This window comes from Tenrec ecaudatus, chromosome 14 (genome assembly GCF_050624435.1).
Source record: "Tenrec ecaudatus isolate mTenEca1 chromosome 14, mTenEca1.hap1, whole genome shotgun sequence".
NCBI lineage: Eukaryota > Metazoa > Chordata > Mammalia > Afrosoricida > Tenrecidae > Tenrec > Tenrec ecaudatus.
The window spans coordinates 71,090,525-71,110,544 of NC_134543.1; the positions used below are offsets into that span (position 1 = coordinate 71,090,525).

The 20,020-nt window shown below is 39.0% G+C and overlaps 1 protein-coding gene across 1 annotated transcript in view; it reads left to right on the top strand.

The window, feature by feature from the left end:
* The window catches only part of SNX6 (sorting nexin 6), a 54,689-nt gene that overhangs the window by 16,946 nt on the left and 17,723 nt on the right, over positions 1–20,020 (top strand). Inside the window, exons 3-9 of the mRNA XM_075530523.1 lie at positions 2,185–2,289; positions 2,808–2,918; positions 6,700–6,821; positions 8,761–8,884; positions 12,077–12,172; positions 13,138–13,243; positions 17,691–17,766. Of these exons, the coding sequence (XP_075386638.1) occupies positions 2,185–2,289; positions 2,808–2,918; positions 6,700–6,821; positions 8,761–8,884; positions 12,077–12,172; positions 13,138–13,243; positions 17,691–17,766 (740 nt within the window). The remainder of the gene's footprint in view (positions 1–2,184; positions 2,290–2,807; positions 2,919–6,699; positions 6,822–8,760; positions 8,885–12,076; positions 12,173–13,137; positions 13,244–17,690; positions 17,767–20,020) is intronic.

Below are 20,020 nucleotides of genomic sequence, written 5' to 3' on the forward strand. Positions count from 1 at the left end.
TTCACCACTCTTCTTTCTTCTGAGCCAGAAGAGAACTCTGCTCCATCAGGATTCTCAACGGCTGTTTTTCTGAAGCCCATCGCCAGGTCTTTCTTGCCAGACACCTCTCTCGGATGGTATTTTTAATATCTGTGACCTCGCTTTCAGTATCACAACATCTAATCCACCACAGTGTGACAGTTCAAGTGGTGTATAATAGATAGATATATAAAAATCAGTGCTCATTAATTAGTTTACTTTAAAACTTGTCTCGTGATTGGGGGCAAGGGAGCCCATCTTCAGATTTGAGTGTCAAGTAGAAACTCCTAGAAAACTTCCTATTTGTTCTCCAGTTCTTCAGCTAATTGATTGAGAAAACACCCACAGCATGGAATGTAATCAGTCTGCTCGACTTGAGACTAACTGGTTTACTCACATATAATTACTTTATATCAGCAACAACACTATCGTCTGACCAAGGAACTAGGTCGCACAGCCTAGCCAGTTTTTCATCTTGCCTTGTTTTTGCTTATATTGTAATTGAGACATGATAGTCTAACACAGTACTAATGATTGTGTAAGATTCCCAAATCCTGGGTTTTATAACTAGATTATTAGGGTGCTTCAAAAAAGTTTGGAAAAATTGTATTACCCTACAATTTTACTCGAGTATAAGCCGACCTGAATATCAGCCAAGGCACCTAGTTTTACCACAGAAACTGCATTTGAAATGCGCTGAAACACTCGGCTTATCCCTGTGCGCTCCTTCAGTGCTTGCAAGAGCAGCTTTGAAGTGGTTTGAGGCCTTGCTCTACAATATCTACAGAGCAAGGTTATAGAAATTTCAGGAAGGGGGGCGGGGAGAAATTCCAGAAAGAGCCCCGGTAAGGGTATTGGTTATGTATCGGGCTAATAACCACCAGGTCAGCAGTTCAAAACCACCAACAGCTCTGGCAGAGAAAGATGAGGCTCTCTACTCTTGTAAACAGTTACCGTCTTGTAAACCCATAGGGGCAGTTTTACTCTGTCCTACAGGGTTGCTGTGAGTTGGTATCTACATAATGGCAATGAGTTTGAGTTTTTTTTAAGAAATCCAGGTGCTTTGGAAATCAGAAGACTAAATAAAATGATTTACTGTCAATTGTTAAAAAACTCGGCTTATGCACGAGAATATATGGTACCTTTTTTAAGTCTCCAAAGTACCCAAACATGTTACAAGAGAATTTAAAAGAATGGATGAGATTTAAGAATTATAAATAGAATTATGGTAAGTATAAGTGGACACATCTTAAAGACAAATAAATGGAATGACCAAATAGAATACATCTTCAATTTTTCAAATATGTTATAGATGATAGAATAAAATATGAAGTTGAATTCTTATCACACAGGGTATTTTCTTGCAATTAACATGTTCACTGTTATTAAATATATTTCTAAATTAAAATAAACTAGCATTAAAATTATTTTGTATGCTAAAATTATTTTTTATTTCTTTGTTTTTAAAAGTAGTCATGCACCAAGGGCTCAAGTAGAAAGCAAATGTTTTGAGAATGATGATGGCAACAAATGTACAAATGTGCTTGACACAGTGTATGGATGGATGGCTTGTGATAAGAGTTGTATGAGCCCCCAATAAAAGGATTAAAAAAAAAAGTAGTCATGCTCCTTAGTTCAGACCCTTGCATAGTAGATCACCTACCTTCTTGGAAAGGACTTCTCTGGTGTCGCTGGGGGGTAAAAAGACTGAGCTGCGTTTTGAGAGATGGGCAATTAAAAATTACCAGCCCTTCCGAGGGAGAAAGATGAGGCTCTCTGATTCTGCAAAGATGTAACGTCTCTGGAGCTCTACATGGGCTCACTGTGACTGAAATCAACCCAAGGGCAGTGCGTTTGGGCATTTTTGGATCTTCTTATAAAATAGTTTAACTTTTGTTTGAAACGATAGTGATTCATTGTTAGTCCAGTGACTCCTACAAAGGAGGGATAATTGACTGACATAAAATGCAAATTGGTTAAGATGCGGTCTTAGCCAAAGCACCCGTTTCCAAATATATATACACAGTGGAGATTTAAATAAACATAAAGCTTAAGATTCTTTTGTTACTTTTGTTTTGTTTTTATATTTTTTCATTTGGGAAAAGAATGAAATTACATAAAAGCACAAAAATTTTCATTAAGATATTATTGATTTTCCTTTTCTAGCTTAAAGCAATAAATGTAGATCTTCAAAGTGATGCTGCCCTGCAAGTGGACATTTCTGATGCTCTTAGTGAAAGGGATAAAGTAAAATTCACTGTTCACACGAAGGTAAAGGTGATTTTGTACTTTGGATAATTTTAGCTATTTATTGTGCTAACATACATTGTGTCTTATTGAACTTTAGTTTTGAGCATTTTAAGAATTAGTATTGAACTGAGACAAAATTAAAATGTTATTTTCTCTATATTTGCATTAGTATCTTTTACCATTCTCTTATTTTTCGATTTCAATAGTTTTAGTTAATCAAGTTATGCTTACAGATTATTATTATTGTTAGATTTCAGTTCTCAGGAACATTTTCAGATTGTAAACTGATTTTCCTCTGCTTAAATAGCAAAGCAATAGTTTGGCATTAATAAGATAATTTAAAATAATGGTAGCAGCATAATAAGAATGTATCAACTTATTTTTCCAAAGATTCCAAGATAATTTTGTCTGATTGTGTCAGGGTCCTCGGAATACAATTGAAAAGCACAAATTTCCTTTCATATACAGACTAGTTTTTAAATATAAAAATAGCTTTAGTGTAATTTTGATTTTAATTCAAGAAAATCTCTTCTTTGTAGAGTTCATTGCCAAATTTTAAACAAAACGAATTTTCTGTTGTTCGACAACATGAGGAATTTATCTGGCTTCATGATTCTTTTGTTGAAAATGAAGACTATGCAGGTTACATTGTAAGTATTGAAGTCCACTTAATTCTACTTTCCAGGAGCTTTTAAGATACTGTATTATATATTGAAATCTTGTTTAGTATTTTTAGTGAACTGATGTAATTTTTTTAATGACTAAGTATAAAACATTTGTTAGCTACCTCCTTTTATCCAGTTTTCGTGTTTTTGTTTTTGTTTGGGAATGTGGGAATTTTGGGGGGAGGGGAGGGGGAGTTTCCCCCCTCATTTAAACTTAAATTGTTAGAAGCTTACCCATTTTGAACCCTTAAGTTCTACCCTTATGTAGGCAGACATTTTAGAATTAGAAGGCTCCTTAGAAATGATCTATCTAAACAAGCACTAGGTACTGTTATCAACAGAATAAATAGTTGCCCAGCTTCTGCTGTTGACCACACCTGAATTTCTGGAACACGGTCCAATTTGATTTCTTCGAAATCTTCCTGCCCTTGCTTTAATCTCCATCTTTGTGGTTACTCTTTTTCAGGTGTTTGTTTCTTTCTTTCTACAACTCAGATTGTGGTGAACCACAGGCAGTGCATTGTTCTCTTTCCATTTGCTTTTTCACTTTCCTTTCTAATGGTGCTGTCTTACTGCCTTCTTTCTCCCCAAAGGAAGACCAAGGCTTGTATGTCTTTGCATGTGCTCTAAGTCATGCCTGGCACGTAACAGATGCTCAGTAGACACAGTGGCCCCATTACGGCTGGTGTCATCCCGTGAGGTAACAGATGATGTCATCACTGCCCTTCATGGACTGCCTTCCAGACACGACCATGTGGAGTCCTTGCTGAGGAAAGGGTGTGGGAGCCACATCTGACCTCTGTTAGCTTCAATAGGGAGGGGGAGAGTTCAACTTCATACCAGTCCAACGCCAACTGCCACAAGGCAGAAGTCAGACATGCCTCCAGTCTCCATCTTTCTCTGCCCTATTCTGACACCAGTCATCCCTCTCACGGTATCCTACTTCTCTGCTTGGTTCAATAACATTTTGCTATGGCCACACAGAATTCAGACAGCATTTAAGATTACGGGGCTTATTAGGGAAATCTATAGGTCAAGCCAGCCTGAAAAGGCTGACAGAAGCGTGAAAGAGGACCCAGCCCTGTTGTCCGGAGCGCCTCTTCTTTTCCTTGCCAGCAGGCGTGTTTCCTTGGAGTCCTCAGCCTCGCAGCTCTGCAAGCCCTTGACCTTTGCCCTTCTTGGGTAGGCTCTACACCGCTCCTTTAATGCCGATAAACACCCAAAGGCCACCCCACAGAGCAAGCTAGTCACTTGCTGAAGATACTCAGCTGTACTCAGTCCGAGGGCTGGGAAGCCTCCAGTTCCATCTCCTGGTCTCCATGCTGAAAACACTTCTAAGATAGCTCACTTTACACCCTTTGGAGTGACAAAACCGACCAGTCTCCAAGAGGAACAGTCCTCCAACTCAGTCGTTTGGTGTCAGTTATAAAGACTGAGTATCTGTACCAGCCAATTTTATTGACTTCACCGCACTTAGTACAGAGGTACAGCCAGAATGTGCCTCCGAAGCAAGAATGGCAAGACTTTATCTCTGCCTTTTTCAGGCTGTATTAGTTACTTCAGTATTGCTAATAAATGCCCAAAGGGCGCTCCACTCCACCATAAGCCTCAGCCTAAAAGGACGTCCCGTAGTTCTTGTTCCCCAAGTCTGCAAACCTAGCCTCCCTGGTTCAAAGCCAGCCCGTTTCCCGCTGAAAACCACTCACTGTCCTCCATCTGTGAGCCAGCCTTTCACCTCTGTCTGTTCTTCTGCGGCTCGTGTGGTGTCACAGCCCCTGTTTCCTGGCTGTAGCTTCAACACGCAAGGGTCTCTTCTTTCTTGATAGTAGGGAGATCCCGTTTCTCCTTTTGAGCTGGCTTACTCAAAACCCACTAAAGTAGCAAAACTGACCAGTCCTCACATTGCTCCTCCTTACACCTTATTAGCTTGGCCCTGCGCAGCCATTTGGTGGTAGTTAGAAAGACTAGTACCTGCCCTAGCCACATCCAGTAAAATCAACGCATCACAATATCATTATTAGTCAGAATATTACTCATCACTCATCGGGAGCCTTTAAAGTTTTTCTTCTCCTTTTCCTCTAAATACTACATTCTAAAAAAACAACTCATAGGTTCACGAATACTGATTACCATAAAACTGTAGCTAAAACATCAAAAGATTGACAAAACTGGCTCGTATAAAAACTCGTATAAAAAGCCACAAAACCTGTGTGTGCTTCTAGTCTGTGCCAGCAGAACTCTGCGATTCAGGACCCTGTAACGGAGTGATTAATGACAGCTCTGAAGAGAGCCCATTAGCAGGCTCAGAAAGTCAATCAGCATAGTTTTAGTCTTGTAAATATTTTGGTAACTGAAGTTGGGCTTACAGAAAATGTTTTTGGTGTTTTACCTGGCTGCAGGATTTTTTTTAAAACATAGTTTTATGGCTATATACTTCACATACCACACAATTTAATCATTGAATCATATTAAGATTTGTGTAGTTAATTTCAAAACACTTTCTTCTCGAACTCGTTAGCTCCCCACCCCCATCCTCCCCTTATCAATTATCAATCCAGTTACTGTCGATAGTATGACCTACCTGTCCTAGATTTTATATACAAAAAATCTTATAAAACACAGGAAGCAAACAGACAAAAACCAACAACCATGACTAGACCAAACAAAGCCAAAATACTAAAAACTGCAACAGTAGGAGGGGTCAAAGGGGAGATAAGTGATCGGGTCTTACATTGTAACCTAAGTGCATCGGCCATAACCAACTTCCCAGTGCTCTGGGTCTGGGGGTTGCCGTCCTGCTGTGGCCAGGAGGGGACACTGGGGACTTGATCCATGCGGGACACCTGCATGTGGGTTTTGAGCTCCCGCTGTCATCCAAAGCCTTTTGAGAATCAGCTGTTCACAGCTGAAGCTCTGGGACCGTTGCTTTCTCCAGATTTGGATTTTAGTATTTGCAGTCCTTGGATCAACAGGCTGGTGTGCTTCTTCCCTGCTCAGATTATTGCTTGTTTTAAGACAGGCCTTTAAGACCTCTACAGGATATTTTTATTAAACCAGTCCCTCTTATCTTTTTATATCATTTCTCCCTTAATAATGGTTATTTATAAGCCCTTCCTCTTGAGAGTTATTATGTAACTCTCTTAGAACTTATATTTTTATTTAAGTGCTTAGTCCCATACAGGGGTTAGTGAGGTTAGTTATTAATTTATGTCTTCTTTTTAAAGCATTCATTTTCTTGTTATACACTTCTATATTTCAAGACCCTTTTCAACACAACTTGCTGGATTGTAGTCTTGGTGTTTATTAATTTTCAAAGACACTAGCACAAAGCTACTACAAGTTAAATTTAAAAATGCATCTGACACAATTTATATACTTTAAAAAAAGTATGATCACATTAATGATCAGGGCCTATGGGAAAATTACAAGATAATTGTATTATAAAAATCTTTAATACACCTGTTTAGCAAATACACTTAGCCTATAACCAGTGTCTGAGTGCATTTCAGGACTCTAGATTGCCACACAGATTTAAGTTTGGGAGTTTCTGTCATTATACTCTAAAGTCACTACTTTAAAGTGGTATGCTATATTTCTTCGTTAGTGTAAAAGAGCTCAAAGATCTTAATAAGTCTCTGATTGATTTTGGATATTTCTGGTGCCCAGTTAATCCAGATGCACTTAGTTCTCCCAGACATAACCTTTGATGATGGCAGCAGTAAAATTTTACACGAAGGGAAGTAGTAATTGTTTGGTTCTGTGACAGATCCCACCGGCACCACCAAGACCTGACTTTGATGCTTCACGGGAAAAACTCCAGAAGCTTGGAGAAGGAGAAGGATCAATGACAAAGGAAGAATTCACAAAGATGAAACAGGAACTAGAAGCGTATGTCATTTGTTAATGTCGCTGAGGTTAACGGAGCTTGCTTAGTGTGTAATGTGCGTGTGTGGGTGTGTAGGTGCCTGTACTCTGCTATCCTATCCTATCATTTCATCATAGTGATCCTTCTGGGGAGGTACAGGTTTAAGCCACACAACCATGTTAATGATCATGATCAGGGCCTACGGGAAAATTATAAGATACTTGTCTGTATTATAAAAATCCTTAAAGAGATCTGAAATTTGAAAACAAGATTCAAAAGTTGGCAAAAAAAAGTTGTAGAAAGAGGAACACGACGTTGAAGCAGAATGTAAAGTTTGTTTGCCTGTGTCTTATTTGCAAGGTCTAGTCATTACCAGCGTAGTTCTCTTTGTTCGGTATGCACACACTACTTTAAACTTCTGTTTCTTGTGCTTAGCAGCCCAATTCATAACCACTATGTCACCAGGGCTCCTTAAACTTCTGTTTCTTATACAAGTGTGTCTTGAGCAACTTGTTGCATATATAGTTTTCTTTAAAAAAAAATGTGTGTGCATATGGCTGTGTGGTGTGTATGTAAATTTCCTCCCCTTTTCTCTTTGCCTCTGGCTTCCACCATATGGGAAAAAAATAGAAGCAAACTCACTAGAGAATAGATAGACACATTTTTTCATGACATGCTTATTAGTTTCATATATACTAGAGGTGTCCTAAACCCTTTTAAAATGAGGTCATTTTAATTTTAGAGTATTTGCTTAAAATACAGATTCACAGTATGTTGTTTTTCTGTATTTTGAAAGTTGTACAAGGAAATAACCTCCCTTCATTAGCAGCATCTCCACGGCTCTTCCTCTAGTCAGTTTTCCCCTTCACGCATGCATCTCCTCTCCTCCGCTCCCACTTAGTTTCAGTTTTCAAGTTTATGTTAACATTACTACCAGTGACCCCTCAGAATGCAAAGCTGCCTTTAGAAAGCACAGGAGATCTTTGGGAAAGCCTTGAGATGACAGATGCTCTGTCATTTCAGGTACTAGCAGTAGTCTGATGGCAGACAGATATGTGCATATAGGCTTAAGACTGAAACTGGGACTTCGCAGAGCACATTAATATTGAGGTGTCTGTGATTCTCCAGTGGCCCTGATCATGACTCTTCTGTGGTCTGGTTAGGGGTTGGATAACAGAGAACCTTGGGTTTATTCCTCTGCTACCTCCATCCTCTGCGTCCTTCTTTTTTGTCTTCACTGAATGACTACTCTCACAGAGATCAAACTTCTCCCAACATTGGTCCTGCTGGTTTCCTGGTATGTAAAACTTATCCTCCTTGCACATAGTTGAAGCAAGAATACTGGGCCTTTTCCTTGAGTGTGTGTTTGGTGGTTTTTATAACTGACATGTATTGTAGTCACTGATGCACTAATGTTACTAAAAGAGTTTTAAAAGTTCTTCAATGTAATGGCAAAAGTCAAACTCTCCATGGTATGTTTCCTTCTTGTGGGTTTGGGTCACTAAATGAAAATAATAGTCAATTATGGAAATATTGCTGAGGTTGCTTTGTGTGTGCACGTGACATGCACACGCTAAAGTATTTTAAAGTAGCAATTATCTAGAAATTAAGTCATCAAGGTTGTTATCGAATAGTTTGTAATGTTCTTTCTCTGGAGCTAAAACCAAACATCCCTATAGATACTTTTAACATCCACTTGCATAGTAAGAAAGCTTGGTAAAATTTAAAATATTAACATTTAAATGTAGTAAATACTATTAACTAGCATGAAGTCTTCTCAGATCTGGGATTTCTATATTTCATTAACAATTCAACTAAAATCTTTGTTTCTTTGACTTGTAGCGTGGTGTTTCTGACTGTGCGTTTGGGATAATATTGAGAGTATTTGCTGAGAATGTTTTGCAGATGTTTTTCTAGTTGATGCTGTTTTCTTTAACCTTCGATTTTGTGTATTATCTCCAGTGAGTATTTGGCAATATTTAAGAAGACGGTTGCAATGCATGAGGTGTTCTTATGTCGCGTGGCAGCACATCCTATTTTGAGAAAAGATTTAAATTTCCATGTCTTCTTGGAGTATAATCAAGATGTGAGTATTAAATTAAATCCATTAAGACATAATCAGTGTGTCCAAAAAAAAAAAAAAAAGACATAATCAGTGTATATTTTGGGAGACTTGTTAGGAAAGTCAGGGAGTGTTGGAAAGGTTTAAAGTCTTTCTTAGAATGCTCTATTATTTTTCTAGGCCATATAAATGGCATTTTTCAATGTCGATAAAATAGTTGAGTTGATTAATTAAATAAATGATGTTGGATCATGTTACTATATGGGAAATTGTTTTTCATCCTGAATTACAAACTTATCAAAAAATGTTAAATGTCAGCTAACTCACTGTTCATGTTGTTAAAAGGGGAATTTGTAATGAAGAAGTTATTGGTCTTGTAAAATTCTGTCATGCAATTTCCATCATCATTTTGATCACTAATGCCATATTTTCTACCTGCTGATCTTTCCTCTTCTTTTTTTCCACTTTTTGCATGGCAATTATCAGTGTATCTTGATTGCATGTTGATCAATTTCAGACTGAAGAAGTTGGTAGAGTTCTCAGTTTTTCATCACTAGCTTTGGTGGTTGGTTCTTAAATTTGAAAAGTAGTTGTTTTGACTGGACTTCTTGTAGGTGTTTAGATATTATCCTATCAAAATAGCATTGTATTCAAGATAGATGTTGAAATGTTCTTCAACAAATTAGACCCCATTCCGCACGGATTTGTCATTCCTGGCAGACTGAACCATATGATTGTTCAGCTGAAAATGGCCGATACCAGCCCATATCATCTCAGTAATACCTGGGATAATGATCTTTAGGAGTTTCATTTCATTTTTATGACTTCTAATTTTTCTAGAATCGTATTTCATATATTCCAGTTATTGATAGATGTTTGCAGCTCTTCTTACTTCTCATCAGCAGATGCAGGTTTAGAGACATTTACTCCATCCATATCATTACGGTCAACTTTACTTTGGGGAGGCAGCTCTGCCCTTGCGAACTGGAGTGCCTGCTAACTTGAGGCGTGTTCACCTTCCAGCGGACCCATGTCTCACAGTGTTCCCCTGGTATTCATGAGGTTTTCGCTGGCTAGCCCTTCAGAAATGGACAGCCTATTCATTCTTTGTGACCTGTTCTTAGTCTGGAAACTCCAGTGAAACTTGTTCACCAGGAATGGTTCCACTGGTGTTTGACATAGTAGAGGTATAGTTTCCAGTAACACACAAGACACCACAGCACAACAAATTGACAACTGGCTGAAACCCATTGACCCTTCAAGCCTGGAACTGAACGCATCCCTGGGGACTTTCTTTCAGCCAAACAATAGACAGCTTATGATATAAGCATCGAGGAGTGTACTCCACAGAACAATCACCCCTACGAGACCCAAAGGGAAGCAGTTGCCAAGAAACAGCTCAGAAGGCATGAAGGGCAGCAAAGAAGGACACGTGGAGCCAGGGGCCCCAGAGACAAATGGAAAGATGATTCTTTCATTGAGGGGATCGCAATGAATGTTGCCAAACAAAATATGTATAAATTATTGAATGAAAACTCATTTTCTCTTTAAATTTTCACTCAAGTCCCAGTTTAGGATGAAAATATCTTTCTATCTCCAGAGGTTGTTACTAGGATATTTCTTCAGTGAACTTACTCTGCTTGTTTTAAGACTAACTGTTTATATAAATTGAATAGTTGTAAAACTCTCAGGTATTAGTAGAAATTAGTTTATTCTAGCTAAATAAAATATGGTCCGCCAGTGAAGACCCTGTGGATCCCAAAAGTACGTGTGGGCAGGAGCAGGCAGTGTTCAGACACGGACAATGAGGTAGATGGATGACTGGATGACAGGCAACTGTTTAACAATGGTTTATTGAGTGAGTAAAGTACTAGAAACCACTCATTAACTCATTGATTTATTAAGGCTGTAGTTTACCAAGAAAAAGGATATGTTGGTATGTTAGAACACCTAAAGATAAGAGAGATGAATTCTAAGCGTTTGAATGTATAAGCTTGAGTAGAATTTTTCCTGAGGAAGGTACTACACTTGATCTTAGCCGAAAGGCCGAAAAACGATGCTGGGGAGGGAGATAGCATTTGAGGGACAGCGGACACTAACCTTTCAGAGCTTTAGAGAACTCCAGGAAACGGAGAGTGCTGTGGGGGAGAACGGTGGGTAGGAAGGTTGAATCATAATAAGAAATAGATGCTTCCGTTTTTATTTCGGAAACCTATTTCAGGCAGCAGAATGTATTGGAATGGGGAAATGAGAGATACTGTGCTGTAGTCTAGACAAGAAGATGCTTAGGGCTTTAACTTGGATAGTGGGAATGCAAAAGGACAGATGGCAGATAGTTCCTGGTAGGATTTGAGCTGCTGTGCAGCTTTAATGGTACCCTTAAACATTTTGATCAAGGGAGACGGCACACAATTTAAGATATGACACAATAATGATAATTTGTAAATTATCAAGGGTTCATGGGGGAGGGGAGGGGAGCAGGGAGGAAAAGATGAGGAGTCAATACCAAGGGCTCAAGCAGAAAGCAAATGTTTTGAGAATGATGATGGCAACAAATGTACAAATGTGTTTGACATGATGGATGGATGGATTGTGATAAGAATTGTATGAACCCCCAATAAAATGATTTTTAAAAAAAGAATTCTGATCTAAAGGTAAATTCAGAACAGGACTTAAAATTCTTATGAAATCTAGATTTCATGAGAACCGAGAAAGGTGAATAAACCCAAGATTGTTGCTCTCAGATAAATGTTAAATGTTAAACAAAAAATATCCCAACATCTTCCTAAAATCAAGTAATAGTTTGTTTTAACTAGTAAAGAACGTCTGCCTTGAACACTATGCCTTTTTAAGGACTGTCTGTGTGACATCAAGCTGAGGAACATCTGGGAAGATCAGGTAGAAACTGTAGGGGCAGTGAGCTCATGTTAATGGAGAGGGACAACTGAGAGAAGTAGGTGAGAGTGAATGCACCGCTCGAATAGAATCAGTTGCTAAATTGTACATGTACAAACTGTTGAGTTGGTATACTGTCATCTATATTATCAACAACGAAAAAATAATTCTTTAGAATCACCGAATGCATGATGAAATTGGCACTTTACTACGTTCAGTAGTTTATTTTTCAGATTGCCATTTGGATGCCAGAAACGGAGCTGACACTGCTTTTCCCTTGTAACTAAAAATAATGTCTAACTCAAACTACCTCTTTTTCAGTTGAGTGTGAGAGGAAAAAACAAAAAAGAGAAACTTGAAGATTTCTTTAAAAATATGGTTAAATCAGCAGATGGAGTAATTGTTTCAGGAGTAAAGGTAGGAATTTATAGGGTTTGTTTGAGAATGCACTTACTTTTAGAAGGGGAGAGATTGGGAGTCCAAGTATGCCAAAGATTAGCTTGGAGGAAAGGGGGCTTTGGACAGTGCAAGCCTTACAGCTGGGAATCCAGGGCCCCTGCACTGGAGAAGGCCTCGTTCTCCAAGGATGTACAGATTTAACCATGTTCAGCGCTTTTCCATAGTTGCTAGCTTAGAAGAGGGGAAAGAGAAGTCCTGTTAGTTTTTATTTTTAACATAGGCCTAGCTTTGTTTCAAGAAGCCCTCGTGATACACTGATTCAGTGCTTGGCTGCAAACCAAAGGATGGCGACTTGAGCCTACCGGTGGCTCTGTGGGAGGAAAGACTTGGAGATGCGCTCCCACAAAGATGGCAAACTCAGAAGCCCTGTGAGGCAGTTCTAATCTTTCCAGTGGGACCATTAGTAGTCATGTGGACTTGATGGTACCCAACAGCAAGCCTTGTTTCAAAGAGGATTGAAAGCAGTGGTTCATCATGTAATTGCTCCTAGATAACAACCAGTCCGGCTAATTGCCTACACCAGTCAAACAGAGGGAGGGCCCCAGTGACTCAGGTCAGGTCGCTTTCGGCAGTAGCCTAGAGAAAGAGAAATATAATTTACTATTTTCCTTCTTTCTACCAGAATTTTATTTCGTGCCTGCTCAAAGAGGCTGAGCACGATTAGGAGCATATTTCAGAGTCTAACATAAACGCGAGCCATCTGGGGAGTGGAACCTTCCACTACAGAGCCATAGGAGACTTACTAGATGGCAGTGCATGTCTACTAAAGTCTACGTGGAGAAATAAATGTAATCTCTGAAATTTAGAAAATACTTTGTTATCGTACTGTTGCTCTTTTATATTTATAGTGCTAATACGTAATTTTACATATTTCACTAAAGCAAATAGATTTTTAAAGTGTATATTTTCTCGTGACCCTGTAGGATGTAGATGATTTCTTTGAGCACGAGCGAACATTCCTTTTAGAATATCATAACCGTGTAAAGGATGCATCTGCTAAATCTGATCGGATGACCAGATCGCACAAAAGTAAGATTTTTTTTTAATGTGGCTTAAATTAAACATTTTAATGGAATAATTATAAAGTTGATCTTTTATTTACCATTTGAAGAGCCTTGGTGTAGAGAAGTGGTCCTCAAAACAGAGGTCCGTGAAGACCACCCCAACTCCTTTTAAGGAGTCTTCCAGGCTAAAACTATCTTCACAACACTGCTGTGATGACTTCCGCCCTTTTTCACCATGCCGACGCCTGCACCAGTGGTGCGCAAGCAAGGGTAGATAAAGCTGCTGGCCTTTAGTTATACATCAGGAGAGTGGCTAGTAGTCATTGTATTCTTTCCTGTTAGGCATTTGGTTTTAGGCCAGGTCGTCTAGAGAAATCCAGTGACACTCATATATGTCAGAAAGAACTCTATATCAAGAAGTAATTATATATCAAGAAGCCCTCCAGCCAGTCCAACTCAAGCCACCAAGTCCAATACTAGTCCAAAAGTCCCTCTTTCGACTCACGTAGCTGCAGACCCCGAAAGATGGAGCAGGAAACAGATGGTGCAACGTCGGGAGAGACATGGCAGGACACCCACAGCTCTCAAGTCTACACAGCCCATGTGTGGCCGCTCATCGAGAGAGGCGGAATTCCAGCAGGCAGGCAGAGAGAGAGTATCACTGTTCATCTTGCCCTTATATAAAAGGCTTATGACATCAGGCTGTGACTTGATTGACAGTTTGACTCCACCCCTTGCCAGGACATAAGCCCTAGTTGACGTACTCCCTAACCAGCACACACTTGTGGTTTAGGAAAAGTGAATTTCACTTGAGGATGTACTGGAGGAAACAGTAAAAAATATTAATTGTAATTAGTATTCACCCTTGCTTGAAGAGTAAGCCCCTTTTTCTGCTCAGAGTGGTGGGAGGTCTGTGTAAAGAACTTTGTTGCACATGGAAGAATCATGCTGCTCTCTAGGAAAACATTTTAGTGATTGTTACTCCTGAACGAGCTGTTTTTTACATTGACCAATGTATACACCTGAAGGAATGACTGACAAATAAAAGGTGATTGTTCAGACTTAAATGTGTGGCAGACATCTTCTCAAAAGTGAATCAAATGAGCTTGTCATATTGAGGAAAGCAACGGGCAGTATTTGTTGTCAGTGATTGAATTCTAGCTTTTGTAAAAAAAATTATTTATCATTTTCTTGAGAACACTCGTTCTTAATAAATGTTCCTTTAAAAGGACATTAGCTCCGTCCTGGGCACATTCATAAGCACTAAGGTGGAAGAATGGGTGGGGTGGAGGAGGCATGGATCCTGCCCTTGATCTTTTGTGGCAACTGGCAGTTTGATTTGAGAAAGGCGAGGCTTCCTAGTCCTGTAAAGATTTATAATCTGAGAAACCCACAGGGGCGGTTCCACTCTGTCCTACAGGGTCACTGTGAGTTGGAATCGACTTGATGGCGGTGAAGAATTCAAGCTTTTAAGCCATCATTAGTTTTGAAAAACTTATCTTCATCGTCCTGTCCATTCCCAATAATTAAAATTTTTTCTGGTAAAATTGGTGATAATATTAATAAGTTTGATCTTTTTAATTGTGTACTGAATGTTTTAACATTTGCATCATTTATTGAATCAATGTTTCATAAATTACCTGTGTATGATGTTATAAAAAATAAGTCTGTGAATGATCTCTTCAATTTTAACAGCTTTATGGTAGAATAATTGATATTAATAAGCTGTACTTATAAGTTTTTACAAATGTGTATCCAAAATCCATTACTATTGAATCCATTACAACTCATTCTGCCCCCTAGGGTGTGCGAGACTGTAGTCTTTATGGAAGCAAAGTGCCCCATATTTCTCCCAAGGAGTCACAGTTCTGTGGGCCTTTCAAAGAGCAGCTGAGTGCTTAACCCCCTGCACCAGCAGCACTCCCTCTCCAAATGTCTACACCCCAGAAAGGATCACCGTAGTCAAGATCATGTCCATATTCATCACCCCTAAAGGTTTCTCTGTGGCCCCTGTATCTTCCTCTCCTGCCCCGTCCCTAAATAACCACTGATCTGCTCTCTGTCTCTATAAATTATATTTTCTAGAAACTTAGATAAATGAACCATGCAGTGTGCATTCTTGGTCTGGCTTTTTTATGCAGCAAAATTATTTTGCACTTCATCCATTGTTGTGTGTATCCAAAGTTCATTCCTGTTTATTGCTGAGTGGTATTCCATTGTCTGGATAATCATTGTTTATGGAGGCTTTAAAAGTTCATTGGGAAATTATATTCCATTTTCCATGAATTTTCTATAGCTCTCATATAAATCGTATCTAGTTTAATATAAAGAGGTTACAAGACCAAAAAGTTTGAGAATCTTTGGTATTGAGACAGATTAGTAGATACTAGAAATATTAAATAACCACGTGAGGTATAGAAATAAGTGTAGCTGTAATAGAAAGGAAGATTTAAAAAGTCTTTGACCCAGGTAACTTTGTTCTTTCTATCATCTTTGGGGAGTGTTAAGAACTTTAAAATATTTCTTACAGCTTTGCCATTTGCACATCTCTTCTCATGTGTTCACAGGCCCCCAGATTCAGTTTTAACATAAAATATTGGTGTGGATCTTAAACACAAAAATAATTTTGGTTCCTGATTTATTTTAATTTATTACAACCTTCAGGGGATTTTAAAGTTTTTGCCCCCCCCATTATGGCGTTTATTAAGGAAGTTAATCATTTGCAAATACTCGGTATACAGTTATTTAAATAGGACCGCCTGTTCTCAGTCATGTCCATAGACAGGTCTCTCTCTGGTCTTTGGCTTCTCAGCCACACAGCGCACTTTCCTTTGCCCTGCTTGTGCAATGTTGCACAGGTCTCTGCGGGCTGCTAAGGAGGACGCAAAGGGCAAGTCGCTCTACCACAGCCTCAGCCTGAAGGCCACCAGTTACTACCTGGAGGCACCCCTTTCCACAGCCAGACTCCTGCTTGGGTCGCTCAGTTTCACTTGCTCTTGGGTAGTCCACTGTTTTGTTTCATGCTCTGTGTTTTGTTTTTGGCTGGTTTTTTTGTTTTTGTTTTAATTAAATTTTTAGGCTAAGAGGATAGTGAAAAGGCTCACATAAAGAAGTTCAGTTTGTGCTCCAGATTTCTGTGTATATCAGAATGCATCTGCTTTGATTAAAAATAAATAAGGAGTCATCAAATGTGCAACTTAAGTATAATATAAGAATTACTATCTTGTTAGGGAGTAAATACATTAAAGCATTGCAAAAAATATTAAAAATATAAAGTGGTGATTTGCATACAAAGTAAATGGGTCTTTGATCTCAATAGCAAACATATAGCATTGTATACTTATGTGCTAGCACTTAATAAAGAAAACTTATTTAACTCTCTGAATAATTATATGAGGTGGGACCATTACTCTATTTCCAGAGGAAGAAAACTGAGGCATATCAAAGTTAAATAATACACCTCACGTCCATCTTAGAGCTGGTTCAGTGTGGAGCCAGGATCGGACCGGAGGCATTCTTTCCCCGCTCGATGCTCTGACCCTCGTACTGTTCTTTCTGTGTGAAACTACTAGAAGCATTCATTATAGCCTCCACTCAACAGCTGTGTTGACTTATGATGTGAACTCTGCACTAAGACGTTGTGCTGAACGTGAGCGCTTTGTTTCTTGGAATCCACAAGGAATGGTGTCACTATTTATCTAAAGCTTCCCAAGCTCCTGCGGCTTCAGGTCTAGTGTTTCTAAGTACTATTAGATGAGAGGCCTCAACTATTTCACGGAAAAATTGCATGTGTCTTTTGGTTCTGTTTTTCCATGAACTTGTTGAAGCGTCCTTGTACTTTGGTCATCTTCCCTCCGTTTCCACTGTATTGATTCTGACCTTCAGTTTTTATGGTCAGATTAGTCACCACACCTGTGTCTCTTCCAGTCTTTCCTTGAGGTATTTTGGCTTGATTTTGCTTTGTTTGTTTTTAATCTAAAATGTTTTCATGTTGATTATAATGATACTATTATTAGGAAATATTTAAGAATGTCCATTCTCACAAGTTCTCATCCAAATTATCCTCTTATAATACCCTTCTTTCCCAAGATGGTTCCAACTTATTTTCCATCTAACTTCATCTACTGCTGTGTGTACCACAGACCCATCAGGCTCTCAGAACAGACTGGATTACTGTGTCCAGATTGCTCTGCGTCTGCTTCTGGTAAAGAGTTTGCTAGGCCTACAAGCCCAGCTCACTCTGTAACTTGTATAAATCCTTTCCTGACTTTTCCAGATAGATAATTCCTTCTCCTGGGGCCCGACACAGCCTTTACTCTAATAAAGTATTTACCATGTTTAATTTTAGTTGTGTGGTTCTCCTTCACTAGACCTTAGTTTTTCATATTGCACATTGTTTTGCAGGCAGGTGCACATTAAGTGTTTTTTATTCCATGATTAAATATATTAAATCTCTAAAACTTTGTCCATAGGTGCTGCAGATGATTACAATAGAATTGGTTCTTCGTTATATGCTTTAGGAACTCAGGATTCTTCTGCTATGTGCAAGTAAGAAATTTCATTTAAAATATTAAAGAAAATTAAAAATCTGCTGCCAGTCTGGGCTCAAATAACACCTTGGAACGCAGTGAGACATTTTGCTGTATTCGTGTAAGCAGCTTGGTCATGAACTTGTGCTGCTGCCATGTGAGGTGGGGTGTCCTTTTCACAGGCATGCCTTTCTCCAAGCCACATCCTTGGACTTTGCTCTGGTCTAGCTTTTCAGTAGAAATTTAAGATCTGTGTTTCTCAACAAATCCAGGGTATCATGGCTTATACCAACATACTACCTTCCAAAGAGTTTGTTCTTCTTTGATAAGCCCAAATCGTCTGCCCTTGAATAGACTCCCACTCCTAGCAATCATATATCGGGTTTCGAAGGCTGTAAAACTCTGCGGGAGCAGATAGCCTCGTCTGCCCTCATGGGCTTGCACGGCTGGCCTTGAGCTCAGTGGGCCAGTGCTTACCCCACAGTGCCTCCACGGCTCCCTTCAGTCTTCGATAACACGCCAAATCTCATCCTGGTTAGGTGTTCTCTCTTAACCTGTCAAGTTCTTTTCAATAAAGCCAAATTCATGAACTTGTGTTTTAATTTTCATTAGTATTTCCTAAACCCAATTATAATGTCTTCTATAATAACATATCTTACAGAATATATTTTAATAGTTCAGCACTGGAATTATAAATTTTGTGTCAGCATTTTCCATATAGGCTAGTTACAATTCAAGTGGATTTTAAGACAAATATTGGTTATTCTTTTTATTTTTCAAAATGATTTGCCATTTTCCAAAGCAAATCAGCCATCTTTGGAAAGGTTTTAAACATAAGTATCAGTTAGTGTCAACAACTGCCCAGCTTCAGGAGTTTTAGATCAACCTTTTCTCTCTGGACGCGATTGCTCTGTGCTTCTGTTATTATTTTGAAGGTACAGACTTTATGTAATATTTTTAAAGTTTAATGAAGGACTTAAAATCCCATCCGAAACAAAATGGACAGGTTTTTCTCTAGTGACAGATTTCAAGTAGTCTATTACACAATGTCAGAAAAGATTCTAAAACTTATTCTTAAACACAGAATAGTTAACTTAAATGATAAAAAACATCGTTCAAGGAGTAACTTGAAAGACAAATGGTAACGTATTGCAATCATATGTGCAAAGAGCTGGAGTCAGAAAACCAAGAGGAAAGAACACTTTTGATATTTCTTAAACTGAAAGAACCGAGAGGAGGGAGAATATCAAGCCTCAAGTTAAAACATTGAAGGATCCTATGGGCAAAATATTGAACCCTGCAGAAAGCTTCCTGAACAAAGGTGGGAGAGAATAATTGCTAACTATCATCTGGAATTTTCGTACTTTTTCCCTCTCCTCCCCAACCCCACTCCCACTTATGTGGTCATTGACTTTTTTTGTCAATAGTACCAAATATATATACCATTAAGCATTTGCCGTTTCAGCCGTGTTACATGTACAATGACATTGTTTGCATCCATCATAGGCACTCCTCATCACATCACTTTCCTTTTCCAGTTTTTTCCCAGTACTCTTAATAGAAGCTCGGGAGCCTTGGTGGCATAATGGTTACAAGTTGAGCTGCTAACGGCAAGGTCAGCAGCTTGAAACTACCAGCCACTCCAAGGGAGAAAGACAAGATGGGGCTTTCTATTTCCATAAAGAGTTACAGCCTTGGAAACCTACAGAGACAGTGCTACGCTGTCCGCTAGGGTCACTATGAGTCGCCATGGGCTCGGTGACAGTGAATCTGGGTCTCTTTGTTTGTTCGACAGAAGCCTCCTAAGCAGTGAGTCTCCCTATGTCTCTCTCTCTTGCCATCGAGTCTATTCAGACCCCCGTGGAAAGTGTGAGCAATTACTTTCTTTTTCTCTATTTTTATTTGTTATTTATGGCTATGTTTATACAATAAAAATTAAAAGATGAAATATACAATCCTGTACCAAATAAATTGATATGCAACCATTTATTGACAGCATTGAAGGAAGAAGTCCAAGCTGCACTGAGTTCATTAGAGAAAAAGAAGGCTCCAGGAGTGGACGGGATGCAAATTAAAACATTTCACCAAACAGATGCGGTGTGGGAGGCACTCACTGGGCTAGGCCAGCAAATTCCGAAGACAGCTGACTGGCCGGTAGAGTAGAAGAGAGCTGTATTTGTGCCCATTCCAAAGAAAAGTGACCCAGCAGTGTGGATATTATCAAACAATAGCACATGCAAGTAAATTTTGCAGAAGTTAATCTTTAAAATGCT